This window comes from Plecotus auritus, assembly GCF_963455305.1.
Source record: "Plecotus auritus genome assembly, chromosome: 12".
Taxonomy (NCBI): Eukaryota; Metazoa; Chordata; class Mammalia; order Chiroptera; family Vespertilionidae; genus Plecotus; species Plecotus auritus.
The window spans coordinates 38,856,414-38,869,610 of record NC_137778.1 but is presented as its reverse complement, the minus strand read 5'-3'; the positions used below and the strand labels follow the sequence as shown (position 1 = coordinate 38,869,610).

Here is a 13,197-nt window from a genome sequence, read left to right as displayed (position 1 = left end):
GGAGAGGGCCGCTGAGGAAGCCTCATGGTCATGCTCACCCAGCCCGTCCCAGGCATTTGCTGCAACGTAGCTGCTGCCATGGCCACTCCCAGCACCTGCCAAGGCCTGGCTCGTGCCCTTCCCTTTGCCAAGGGCGCCTTCCCGCTCCCTGTGGCCTGGAGCTGCTCCTCATCCTTCCCCGCCAGCGTAAGCATCCTCAGGTGACAAGCCCTGCCCCCCACTCCCATCTTCCCCGTCCGAACTGCTCCGCCTGTGGCCGGCTGCAGTCACAGGCTGGACTCTGCTCCAGTGCCTGATGGGCAGCACCATCTTTCCCCTGAACCCTCAGTACCCAGGAGGGCTCCTGGCATGTGGAGGAAGCCAGGCAAATGGGGGAGGCGGGGGGAGGGCTTAGGCTCTGTGATCTGAGCAGGCAGATCTCTGCTTGACTGGCATGAATCATGAGCACTGAGAAACACGAGTTCACAAAGACACGGGTACACACAGACACACAACATACAATACATGCAAACAACACATACATAGACACATAACATACATGTATACACAGAAACACAGAGACATACAGACACATACACAGAAGGCACACAAGCACACGGAAACACACACACACACACACACAGTATCCCACCAGTGCTTGTCTGCCAGCACCCTCCCTGCCCTGCCCAGATGGTGGCAGAGCCCCAGGTCCACAGCCCCATTTCCACCTCCTCTCCCTCCCTTGTCACTCATTTTTCCTGCGGTGCCTCTCCTGCTAATGAGAGGAAGCATTTGGCCAGAGAGAAGCTTGGGAAGGAGACTTTGAAATGGAAATGTTGTGACAGAATGATGGATTGTTTTCTGAGCTGTGCAGTTTGTTTCTTGTGGGAAGGTGCACAGAGCCCAGCGAGAGAGGTTGCCCAGGTCGGGGAGCCCTGGACCCTGAAAAGGCAGGTGGAGAGGGGCAGCAGGCGGAGGGGACACGGGCCGGGCCTGCAGAGGGACAAAGCTGGCCTCTGCCCAATAGCCCTGGTCATGGTTGGGGGCCCCAAATAGCTAGGACATGCAGCAGCTCCCTGCCGAGGGACATCTGGTCTGTCTGGTCCTCTGAGCACCTGCTCATGCTGTTCCCTTTGCCTGCGGCTCCTCTCCACTGTCTCCAACCTGGGAACTGCTCTTCCTCCTTCAGAACCAGCAGAAAGGTCACCTCCTCCGAGAAGACCCCTCCCACCGCACGAGGATTGCTGGTTGGCTCCTGGCCACTGGGTTTCCTCGGGGCTAATGAGAATTGCCACTGGTCTTATTTATTAAAAAGGGCGTTTTTTGTACCTACTGTGCGAAGCACTGTTCTGTGTATTGTGTCCATCAGAGGGCACAGCAGAGGGACCCTCCGCCCTCAGGGAGCGCTGTGGGGACGCAGACAATGGAGATGATAAGTGTAAACTGCGTAGCATTTTACGTGGTTTTAAGCGTCACGGGAAAAGGATGCTGGGGTGGGAAGGGAAGGCTCCAAAGCCATGAGCGGTAAGGCATGCGGATATGAGGAGAGACGGGCATGACGGGTAAAGTGTGTGAAGATGGATCCACCCTCCCTAAACAGAAGTTACCAGCAAGCAAACATGTATATGTTATTCTTTGTTTGTGCCGCCCTTCTTTCTAACGGCCCTCTCGCGGAGGGCAGGAGTCGCATCAAAATCATTTTGTATCCTTCACAGCACGTAGTGTTTGACGCAGAATAATTAATTGTTCAGTAGATGTACTTGACTGAATAAACAAACTACAAACTGTCCCCTCTAAGCTCCAAATCAGGGTGGGGGCGGTCAGGTGTCAGCTCTTGTCCTGGAGCGCCCTCTAGTGGTGAAATCTCAAACACCCGTTTTGTACACCTTGTTTTATATCCTGCAATGTTCCTACTCCTCCCCCCGACCCCAGGTTCCCAGGGCAATGGCCATGCAAACAATAGAATTTGCTAAGTGCCTACTATGCGCAAGGCACAACGCAGGCGGCACAGACATAGGAGACCTGGTCCCTGTCCCGAAACCCCTCAGTCAGTGGACGTCTCGCTGGGTAGCTTTTTCTTTCTTCGTCTTTGTTCTCTGGTGCTCTCCCTCTCGGATCTTTTCTGGATCATCGGTGATACCAGACGTGCATTTTGGACTAGAGCTGGCCCGGCAAGGATGTGCCTGCTGTGTGTGTCCGAGGGGTGTGGGGGTCGCATTGGCCCCTCGAGTTGGTGGCACAGCCCTTCACCCCAAGGAGTGACAGCTCCGGGGAGCTTGGAGGGCAGCCAGAATCTGGTGCATTACACACTCCCTGCAGTTTCGGGGTTGAAGCTGTCTCCCCGTTCTGGCTGGTGGGATTGTGCCTCCTTTTCGGGGACTGCTCACGGCCCGGCCACCTCCTCTGGGCTGGCGGCCTTGGCTTCCTCAGTGCCAACGCCGAAGCTCCATCCGCAGGTGCTGAGCCTCCCCCAGCCTTTGTCCTTGCCTCTCCTCTGGCCCAGCCGTGAAACCCGAGAGCCCCTTTCTTTCCCGGGGCCGTGTTCAGCGCTGAGACCAGAATAACTGCGTCCTGGGAGCTTTATTTTTAGGGTTTGCGAGAGGGAACAAGGAGCCTCTGGAGACAGGTGTCTCCTGTGTCCAGGAGTGTCCTGGGTGGGGGCCAGCCACACCCCCTGCAGCTCTGAACTGTATGTACTGCTGGTCAGCCCAAATCCTAGCTGTCCCCATATCCACTCTTGGGGGGGGGGTGGCATTTCTGATCCAGAGAGAGTCAACACAAGCAATGAAGGGGTTTGTGGGCAGACTAGCTGTTCCGATACCGAGGTTGTGTCCCTGGGACTCCCTGAGTCCCCCTGGTGGCTAGTGTCTGGGCCTCAGCTACTGAGAGAGGGAGTCAGGTGGCTCCAAGCTGAAGGGGAGCTTGGACCAGAGCTCCAGTACCTGCCCGTGGCCCTGGCGAGTTGGCATAATATGCAAAAAGTAGGGCATCTCCAAGGACTTTCCGGAGGCCACGCGTTTCCAGGGAGACCCAGGCCAGAGAGGGAGAGAATGGACTGGGATCTGGGGAACTTCCGAAATCATTGGCTTGGGCCTGAGAGGCAGGTGAATGGATCGACTGAATGGATTGGCATCTGGGGAACTTCAGAAATCATTGGCTTGGGCCGGAGAGGCAGATGAATGGATCGATTGACAGGCAGGTGCAGAAGGCGCCATGCGGATGTCCTAGTTTCTTGGTGGCAGTTGGGCTATGGACTTGGCCTGGATTTTAGGACTTATTTAGACCTGAGTAGAGAGGCCGGGCTTTCTACTGCCCGGGGGGTGCTCCCTGGCCAAGGTTGCTGGGACCCTCTCTCCTCAGACCACCCTGACGTCTGTGTCTTCCTCCTCGTCTCCATGGTGTGTTTGTCCGTTTAGGCTGCCATAAGCAGATACCACCTATGGTTGGGTTGTAGACAACACAGTGTTTTCCTCACAGTCTGGAGGCTGAAAGTCCAAGATCAGGGTGTCGGCAAGGGCTGGTTTCTCCCGAGGCCTCTCTCCTCGGCTTGCCGACAGCCGCCTTCTCATTGTGTCCTCGCGTGCCTCCTCTGTGCCCGCACATCCCTGGTGTCTCCTCTTCCTAAGGACATCGGCCCTGTGGGATTAGGGACCCACCTTTATGACCTCATTTAACCTTAGTTGCCTCTTTAAAGACCGTGGCTCCAAAGCCAGCCACAGTGGGGATTAAGGCTTCAACAGATGGATTTTGGAGGCACATAACATTGTCTTAGGAGGGGGGTCCTTTCTCCCCACTGCCTGTCAGCCCCATACCATCCTTCTGCCCATCACTCCTTCCCCTTCTGGCGCTGAGAAGTAGCCTCTCGCCCAGGCCTAAAGCTGCCCAGGTCTGTTCGGAAACAGCTCATTCTGGGGCTGGTTGGACCTCAAGGGACAAAAGGAGAGATTTATTGGGTGGGGGCGCATTTTAGGTTTTACATGCCCTGTCACATGACCCTCTCCTTTGATTTCAGTGTCCTAAGCAGGCAGCTCATTCTGAATCCAAGCGCCCGCTGCCAGAATGTTTCTTGCATCAGTGAGAACCCCAGTGTTGAGTCCAGAAGGTACGATCCCCGTGCAGCCATTGTTTCCGAACCTCTGACGCTGGACAGGGATCTGAAGGGGGTGGGGGTGGGGAAGGGAAGCAGCCCCGGGGAACCGGGAAACCTCACCCAGTCACGTGGTCCCCACTTGGTTGCCTCGTGGGTGCCTGTCCTTCCCTGGGGGCCGGCCTGGGACTAGCTCCCCTGACTCCGCTGCTCCAGACAAGCCCCCAGGACGTCCCAGCCTCCGGACAACCTGCAGAGCCTCCCCCACCTGCACCCCCACCCAAGAGGTGGCCCTAGCGTCCCCACAGGGTTCGCTGGAAGTTCAGAGAGCTGAAGCCAGAGGGCAGCCGAGAGCTGAGATGGGATGGGGCTGGCTAGGGAGGGGGAGTGGCTGCGGCTGGCTGCAGGGCTCCAGGCCCAAACTGGAGACCGGATGGGCGAGAGGCACCGTCCCCAGGAGGTGCCCTTGAAGTGTTTGGCAGCTCTGACTGTCTCCTGCCCAGCGGTGGTGTCAAAAAGAAGACAACAGGCCCTGAATGGAGTCACTTATGCCAAGCCCCGTGTCGGTCACCAAACTGGGACTTGGTTACCGTGTAGCTCTCCCAGAAATGGAATCTTAAACCAGTGGATCGGCACCAGGCGGAGCCATGCGTGAGAGACCCAGCCATCCCCTGAGGAAAGGGACTTTGCCATCACCCACCCGCATGTTCGCCAGTAGAACGTCCTGGTTCTGCTCCCTCCTGCCTAGAAGAGCCTTTCATTCTGTGCTGGATGCCGCCAGTTCGAATCCATTTTCAGGGGACACAACCCCGATGTTGTGTCATGTCCACTTCTCTCCCTTCCTCTTCTCCTTCCTTTGTTGGCTGTTTTGCAGCAGACACTGGGCGGGGATTATAAGGTCACAGAGGCACAGCGTGGCCCCTGAGGAGTGACCCCCTGCGGGCCAGCCCCCATCCTGGGCCTCATCTATCTCCATCGGCTGTGTCACCACATTTTACCTTTTGCTAAGGAATTTCCCACATGACCTGATTGAATCCCCACAACCACCCTGGGGGCTTGGTGTTATCATTTCTGTTCCACGTGTTTGTTTGTTTTTCCAATCACATTTGCATGGATTATTTGTTAGCGACAGAACGTGAGGGTGGTGGTGGGAAGGAGGGGACTCAGCCGTGGCCCCTGTGGCTCGGAGGAGAAAGAAGATCCGCTCAAAATTCCTAATGAGCTTCGCTGTCATTCTCTCCCCAGGCGCCTGACAGACACCCGGTGACGAGGGAAGCAGCATTCATTATCCGGTGACATTTCGCGGGCGGCTTTCTACCTCTGCGTCCCCTGAGAAGCAATCACAGAAGTGTGTCTGATCTTCCTGTTGCCCGCCTCCCGGGCAGGGCCACCCCAGCTCCTTTCATCCCAGCGATTGAAGCCGGCGGCCACCGTCTCTAAGATCTGCCCTGGACGACACCGTGGTCTCTGGGGAGCCCCCGACGGCTTTCTTCCTCGCTTCAAAGAGCCGCTGGAGCACTTCCCTGCACGGGTGGAGCGTTTTATTTTCTAGGGGCTGGGCAGCTGTCAAGGGGGCGCCCCCCCCAGACTGAATATGGAGGGAACAGGGGTAGAGGGTGGGGCCTTCGTCCTCAGCAGCTGGTGTGCAGGTGGCCGGAGTAGGACTTCCCAGGAGCAGGTGGCTGCTGAGGGGCGGCCGGGGTGGTCAGGGCATGGGGCCTGGGCTCCTGGGAGGCGGGGCTTCCGGATGCTGTGGAGAAGGGCTCAGGGGTTCCCTTGGAGGCCTGTGAGGGGGTCTGAGACACGCCCTCCTGAGAGACCTTCCAAATGGGGTCTCAGGCTGGGGGGCCTGCTCTCCTGTCCCCTCTAAGCCTCCACCAGGCAGAGCAGCCCCCAGAGGGGAGGGAGCTGGGAGCCTGCAGGGCTCTGGACCAGGCCTCCTGTGCCCGTCCCCTGCTGTACCCAGCCCCCCTCCGCCCCCCCAACCCTGCAGCGCCTTCCAGGGTCCCTGCACTCACACCCCCTCTAAGGAGTGGCCGGCCTCAGCCTGTAGCCTGGGGTTTGGGGGAGAGTGGGGGTGGGAGAATGAAATCTAGCAGCCCACGGAGTGGCTAAGTTTGGTCTCTTTAGGGTCATTGGAGGGAGGGCTTGAAGGGACAGTTCACTGAGGCACTGACTAGTTCCTGGTCCCTGCTGTGGGCGGCACAGGCCCTGGGGACACCGCGGTGGACCAGGCGGAAAACCCCACTTCTGGACCTAACGTGTCTGCGAGGAGTTTCAGGTAATAACTAGGTCGGAAGGTGATTGTATGTGTGTGTGTGTATTTATTTATTATTATTCTCTGGTTTGATGGACACACGCTGTGGCCTGGGACTGCCACGCCCCCTGCCCCTTGGAGAATGCCCGCCTCAAAGGCACGAAGGCCCCAGCAGAGGAAGAGGAAGAGGAAGAGGAAGGAGATGGACAGACGTGGCCAGAGCTCTGACGGTGATGTTCGAGCCCCGGACGCACTCGGGGCTACAGCCAGTTCCCTGCACCTCTCAGTCGCGTGAGCAGGTACAGTCCTTCCTCTCGGTTCCCGTCGGAGTTGGGTTTCTGCCACGGGAAGTGTCCTGCCTAATTCATGCCCGCACCAGCTGTGCCTCCTCAGAGAGCCTCTGAGCACGTCATGGGAGGGGACTGTGCCCAGAGCAGAGCGAGGGCTGAGCAGCGCCAGCAGGAGGCGAGCTGCTGAGCTGGGTGGGAGGGCAGGGCAGGGGAGCAGCGGCCACTCCGGGCCACTCTGCACGGGCGGCTCTGAGCCTGGGAGGCTGTCCCGGAGTCCGCAGAGCCTTCTCTCCCAGCCGTGACTGGGCGCCTCCGAGTGGCCGCCGCACAGGTGTGAAGCAGGAGAGGCAGGTGCAGCCTCTCCACGTCCCAGGACCCTGGGAGCGATGCATGACCCTTGCCCCAGAGCAGCCCTGGAGACCCCCCCACCCCCAGCTCCATCAGGCCCATGAGTGGAAAGAGCAGGAGACTGGGAGGTAGGAGATGTGGTCCCAGCACGGACTGCGCCCGTTTCTGGTGACCCTAGGCAAGTGACTGACCCCCAGTTTGTTCATCGGTGTACGTCTTATGGGAATGATCATCAAATCTGTTCTGCTGGTGATTCTGAGACACAGTGAGGTCATGTGGGGAGAGCACGTAGGAACGTGTGTGCCACGCCCCAGAGGCCAGGCGTTATTGCTCAGCAACCGAGCTCTTCCTCTGGCCTTTCCATCTGCTTCCTCCCGGGGGGAGGCGGGGGGGGGGGGGGGAGAGTGAAGCCGGCGCCTCACCTTTCCCGTGAGAGCGAGAGCGAATCGCCTGTTAAATGCAGATTTGGAAGCAGGAGGGCTGGGCTGGCCTGGGCTTCTACCTCCTTGCTCCCAGGAGGCGCCGGTGCTGCTGGTCTTGGGAACCACAGGCGAGTCGCAGGACCTGCACGGCCCTCCCAGGAGAGAAGGAAATCCCATTTTTGGTGTGGCCGGTGGGGAAGAAACAGCTTAGAAAACGCGGCAGCAGAACGTGTTTATTAAAACAGCTGGCAGTCCAAGGTGGCCTGCTGGCTGCAAAGATACATTTTGCTCTTTGGGAAAACAGAGCGGAAGAGGCAGGGGAAGGGAGAGAGAGACACACACACACACAGAGACACAGAGATGCAGAGACAGAGAGACCCGGAGCCAGGACGCCGGGCACAGATCACTCCCGGGACTGCTCTGCGGAGCAGCCTCCGTTGGTCTTGCTGAGCGAGTCTGCGCTGCCCACCCTCGAGTCCGCGCTGTGGACGGTCTTGTCGACGTCCTGCGGCATGTTCTTCTGCCTCTCCTCCCTCTCCGTCTCCCGGTGGTAGAAGTAGTTGAAGTTGGACACGATGACGGGCACCGGGAGCGCGATGGTGAGGACGCCAGCGATGGCACAGAGGATGCCCACAATCTTGCCCCCCGCGGTGGTCGGGCACATGTCGCCGTAGCCCACGGTCGTCATGGTGACCACGGCCCACCAGAAGCCGTCGGGGATGCTAGAGAAATGGGACTCTGGCTCGTCCACCTCCGCGAAGTAGACGGCGCTGGAGAAGAGGATGACCCCGATGAAGAGGAAGAAGATGAGCAGCCCCAGCTCCTGCATGGACGCCTTCAGCGTCTGGCCCAGGATCTGCAGCCCCTTGGAGTGGCGGGAGAGCTTGAAGATGCGGAAGACCCGCACCAGCCGGATGACCCGCAGGATGGCCAGCGACATGTTCTGCTGGGCGGTGGGCTCCGTCTCCTGCACCAGCTCGGTGATGACGGTTGCGAAATACGGGATGATGGAGATGATGTCGATGATGTTCATGATGTTCCGGAAGAAGCCGGCCTTGCTGGGGCAGACCACGAACCGGAGCACCAGTTCGAAGGTGAACCACACGATGCAGGTGGACTCCACCATGAAGAAGGGGTCGGTGAACATGGAGGGCGAGAGCACCATCTTGCTGATGTTGCGGCCGGGGTCTCTCACCAGCTTCACCTCCCTGTCCTCTCGGAACTCGGGCAGCGTCTCCATGCAGAAGATGGTGATGGAGATGATCACCACCAGCACCGACACGGTGGCCACGCCCCGGGCGGCGATGGAGCTCTCGGGGTACTCAAACAGGAGCCAGAACTGCCGGTGGAAGTCGTTGGTGGGGAGCAGCGCTTCGGGGTCTTTGATGTAGCCCTCGTCCGCCCGGAACTCGTCCATGGCCTTGCTGCCCAGCTCGTAGAAGGCGATCTCGTCCGCAAAGACGTCGATGGGGACGTTGGCCGGGCGTCGGATCTTCCCACCGGATTGGTAATAGTACAGGATTCCATCGAAGCTGGGCCGGTTCCTGTCAAAGAAGTACTCATTTCTCATGGAGTCAAAGAACTGCGTCCGCTTCTCCCGGTCGCCCAGGAGGGTCTCCGGGAACTGCGTGAGGGTGCGGAGCTGCGTCTCGAACCTCAGCCCAGCGATGTTGATGATCACCCGCTGGTTCCCTTCGTTCAGGACCGCGGGCTCCGGCCCTGGGGGGTCCAGGTAGTCTCCCGGGAGCCTGGAGAAGGCCGTCTCGTGGCTGCCGCTCTCCCCGAGGAGGAGCTTCCAGTTGGAGAAGGGGCTGGCCCCAGGCCGGCCTTTGGGGGTGCTGGCGGGATTGAGGTCTGGGTCGTAGCAGGGCTGTTCCTGGATTTCATCCGAGTTATCGAAATGGACCAGAGCCACCTCCATTTCCTTCCAGCCGCATCCATCCATCCTCGGGGAGGCAGGGGAGCGGAGTGAAGACCTCGGTCTTCCCGGCCTGCGGGGAGCTGCGGGGAGAAGAGGCACGTCACGTGGGAGTGAGGATGGGGAGCAAGGACGGGACGGCTGGCCCTGGGCGTTGACGTAGGTAGGCCGTTGGATGAAGGGATGATTTATGCTCAGCTGGGGAAGGAACCTCCTGGTGGTTTTGGCAACATTCTTCCCTTGAGACCAGTCTGCACACACTAATAACTGGAAAACATTGGGGAGAAGGAGCCGGGCCGAGAAAGGACAACTTTCTCCAGACAAAGGGGCCCTCCATACGCGATCGTCGGTAGAGGCCATCGTGGACGAGGAAGGTAACATTTCTCTTTTTAAAGATGAAATTGAATTCTTTGCAAGTGAATGTTTCCTGACACTAACACGTGGAATCTCGCATGTGTACGCAGTCTCCCGGGGCACCCGGCACTTGTGTGCCCAGGTCAGCCGAATCAGCCCTGGCGGTCAGTGGAGTGACACGTCACGGCCAGGCCACCCTCACATCCCACTGGAGCCTTAGAATACTGGGGGAGGGGCAGACACAGGACCCCGCACTCTGCACGCAGAGCACGCTCCTTTCTTTCTCTCACTGGACAGCCGGGCCCTCACGGATTCTTTTGGTTACAGCTTCAAGACACATCTAGAATTCACCCTTTGCTCAGCACCCCCACCTCCGCCTCTTGGGCCAAGTGGTGGGCGGCGTGGAGACACGAACCCCGTGGGTTCCGTTGGGAAGGTGAGGCTGGAGGTGGGGGGCACCGGCAGGGCTTGTCCTGAGGGCACGCCCTGAGCTAGTGTGGGCACAAGGTGGGGGAAAGGTCATCAGATCACAGCTGTCGTTTCTGCCAGCTTCCCCACATCACAGGAACTGGACAAGCCAACAACTGCTGGTATTTTTATTTCTTTTTGCGTGTGGATGGCTTAAGTCCAGGATGTTTATGGGAAATGATTTGATGTCTAAAACATCCTTCTCGGCAGGTGGGAAGTAAGTGGTGGAGCGTGTGTGTGTTGAGGGGGGTGTTACGGAGAGCATGCCCACGGGCTTGGGCATCCACACACAGAGCCCAAGATGCCCTCCTCGGCTCCACGCACACTTTTGATTTCAACTTAACACATTGCGGACGGATCACGAGAATTCTCGCTTCATATTCCACAGTGTTTTACAAAATATCACACTCTAAAAAGATTTTCGCTTGTAAGAACATGTAATAAATAACTTCAACATGCAATGGATATTTAATTTTAAAGCGTGCCTTAACACCGTGTAAAACGTTTTTTGTTCTCGTTCAGTAGAGACTCATCTGGCCACTGGGTAAAGCTGGCAATAAGACGACTGGTCTGCAATGTGTTACGGACACTGAAGGCAGGTGAGCTGTGGGGAGGGTCACAGCTGGGAACAGTCTCACTCACAGGGGACAAGGACAGCCTAGAGTGTCACAGAGTGCGTCCGTATTCCCGTCTGCTCATCTCACTTCTAAGGGACAATAATCGCGTGAGCCAGCTGGAGTGGGGGCTGCCCTCCTGGCCGCTGGGAGGACCGGATGCTCTCGGTGGGGGTGGGGGGGGCACCCTGATGAGGTGGGGCTGTGGGCTGGGGTATCTGGGGGCAGCTCCCATGGTGCTGGGCAGGGTGCTGGAGCGTGCATTGCGTGCGGGGTCCTATGTCTGTCCCTCCACCAGTATTCTAAGGCTCCAGTGGCTGTGACATGTCACTCCACTGACCGCCAGGGCTGATTCGGCGGACCTGGCTGGGCGGGTGTCCCCTCCTCCCTCACCCACTCATGCGTGTCCCCCACAGCATCTGATGCCTCAGCACTCGCACTGGCTGGGCACAGCGCCCGCCGAGACAGGGTGCTGGGGTAAACAACCTCTGTCCCCTGAACACACTTGTGTTTCTTCCCTCCAGGACACTGTCTGTGAGGCAGACGTCACCTGAAGATGAAGTTTGCCCTAAAGACGCAGGAGAAGGTGCGCTTGCTCTCCCGAGGTGACAGGGAGGGCTGAGGAGGCGGGGGCGGCCAGAGGGTGGGCAAGCGGCTCTCCCCCTTGTTAGAGTGGGGTGGGCACAGCGGGGGCTGGCTGTCTCTCTCCTGCGGGGACGGCTCAAGGACAGAGCTGTGTTCCTATAGAGATGGACGACACAGCCACGGCTCTTTCCTTTAAACCCTGAGCGGCAGCCGCAGCGATGCTGGGAGGGACCCGCGGGATCGCTCCTTCCAGCAGGGAGAGCTGGGCTCCTGGTTTCCTGGCTTTGGGGAGAAGACTGTGCTCTGGGAGGCAGCTGGGAAGAGGGCTCGCTGGCCTTTTCCTGCACCTCCTGGTTCTGTGCACCATCAGGGCCTCAGATTGCCCTCCCCCCCGGTTTGCTTGTAACACTAGTTACAAGCCCTGACTCTGGAGCCTGCAGGCCGAGGCTTGCAGCTGTGACCACGAGCCCTGTGCCTCAGTTTCTTCACCCGTAAAATGGGAGCCTCCTGGGGTCACAGGGCCTTCCTTCGGCGCCCCTGTGATGGGCTGAGTCACACTGGCTTCTGCGTCCCCCTGTTCATGCCCGGGCTGGTTCTCTGTGCAGGGAAAGGCGCTTTCTCCCCGACTTCACACCTGCATCGGTTTGGAGATCCTGCGGGATCTGCCTGCCTGCGGGGTGTCCTGTCTCCCACCCTGCCCGCCTCTCCTCTCCCCTGGATTACGGCCATGGCTCCCCCACGTGGTTGCCAGGTGCTCCTGCTCACAGCCAGGTGATCCAGTTGCCCCTGCATAGCCTCAGCGACCCCTCCCCAGCCAGATCACCCCCCCTCCCCACGCCCTGCCTGGAACTGTGCGCGCCCTTTCCCTCCCCTGCTGTGGCCGGGCCCCGGCCTCATCTAGTCTCCGCAGCCAATTCTGGGTCCATGGCCACGCATGGTATCCTTGGGGGGGCTGGAGGGGAGGGACCCTGCTCCATGGGGCGGTTACCCCCACACTGCTCACCCCCCTCCCCTCTGTCCTTTCCTGCACGGGGAGGCAGGGCCGGTGCTAAATGTTGACACTGAACAACAAGGTGCCGAATGGCAGCCTCTCCATTTAGCAAGCACCCCCAATCTCGAGTTATGGCTCACCTCCCTAAAGAACACCCCACGGCTATGTTCCAGGATGCCTTAAGCTGTATGCCCTGGGGAAAGTTACCTAACCTCTCTGGGCCTCAGTTCCCTCGTCTGGAAAGCTGGGGTCATAACCCTGTCCACAGAGAGACCTGGGGAAGGATTCTGATCCTGTATCACCCCAGTACCTCGTGTGTTTTCTAGCCCCGAGAAGGGCCTCTGTCCATACCTGTTGAATAACCCATTGCTTGGACGTGAAGGTGTGAGCAGTGAAATGAAGCAGTCATGGTGGGATTGCAGGCACCGGGGGTTGGGGGGGGGAGGTGCTGGAAGCTGCCTGTGTGCCTGACAAAACCCCCCAGAAGCCAGCCCATTCTCTGGCTCAAGTTCTGCTCTGCCTCCTGGGCTTGCTCTCCTGTGGTCCTTACATGGGCCACTGAGCAGGGGGGACTCTGGGGCCTCTAACCCCAAGAAGGCTCCAGAATTTCTGGGGCAAAGGTGGGCGTAGTGGGTCGGGGTCTGGGGACAGCTTTCTTCTGTGCAAAGACAAGGCTCAGATGGTGGTGGTCGGGGGAGGTTGAGACTGCTATTCTAGAAGGCTCCGAGCCACATGAGCTAGGAATGTGGACCATAGAATAACGCGTCTCCCTAAGATCGTGCTGGGAACCCAGCCAACCTAGGAGCTCACGCTTGTTGCCAAGCTCACGACTGCATTTCCCCAGAATGCCTCGGGAGCTCCAGGAGAAAGACGCTGGGGCCTTG

General features: G+C 58.9%; 1 protein-coding gene and 1 long non-coding RNA gene across 2 annotated transcripts; one reads left to right on the top strand and one right to left on the bottom strand.

Moving 5' to 3' along the window:
• Positions 1 to 7,488: 7,488 nt before the first annotated feature.
• Positions 7,489 to 9,669, bottom strand: KCNA10 (potassium voltage-gated channel subfamily A member 10). Its single transcript, XM_080648980.1, has one exon. It carries the CDS (start codon positions 9,659 to 9,661, stop codon positions 7,787 to 7,789), a length of 1,875 nt encoding a protein of 624 aa, XP_080505106.1. The 5' UTR covers positions 9,662 to 9,669; the 3' UTR covers positions 7,489 to 7,786.
• A 977-nt stretch (positions 9,670 to 10,646) lies between these two features.
• On the top strand, positions 10,647 to 12,787 carry LOC308237820. The gene is made up of 3 exons (XR_013959482.1): positions 10,647 to 10,722; positions 11,262 to 11,323; positions 11,485 to 12,787. It is a non-coding gene; the product is annotated as an uncharacterized lncRNA (long non-coding RNA).
• Positions 12,788 to 13,197: the final 410 nt, after the last annotated feature.

Excerpts from the sequence above, each read along its gene's own strand:
- KCNA10 (XM_080648980.1), bottom strand. The coding sequence starts at position 9,661 with ATGGCCTCTACCGACGATCGCGTATGGAGGGCCCCTTTGTCTGGAGAA.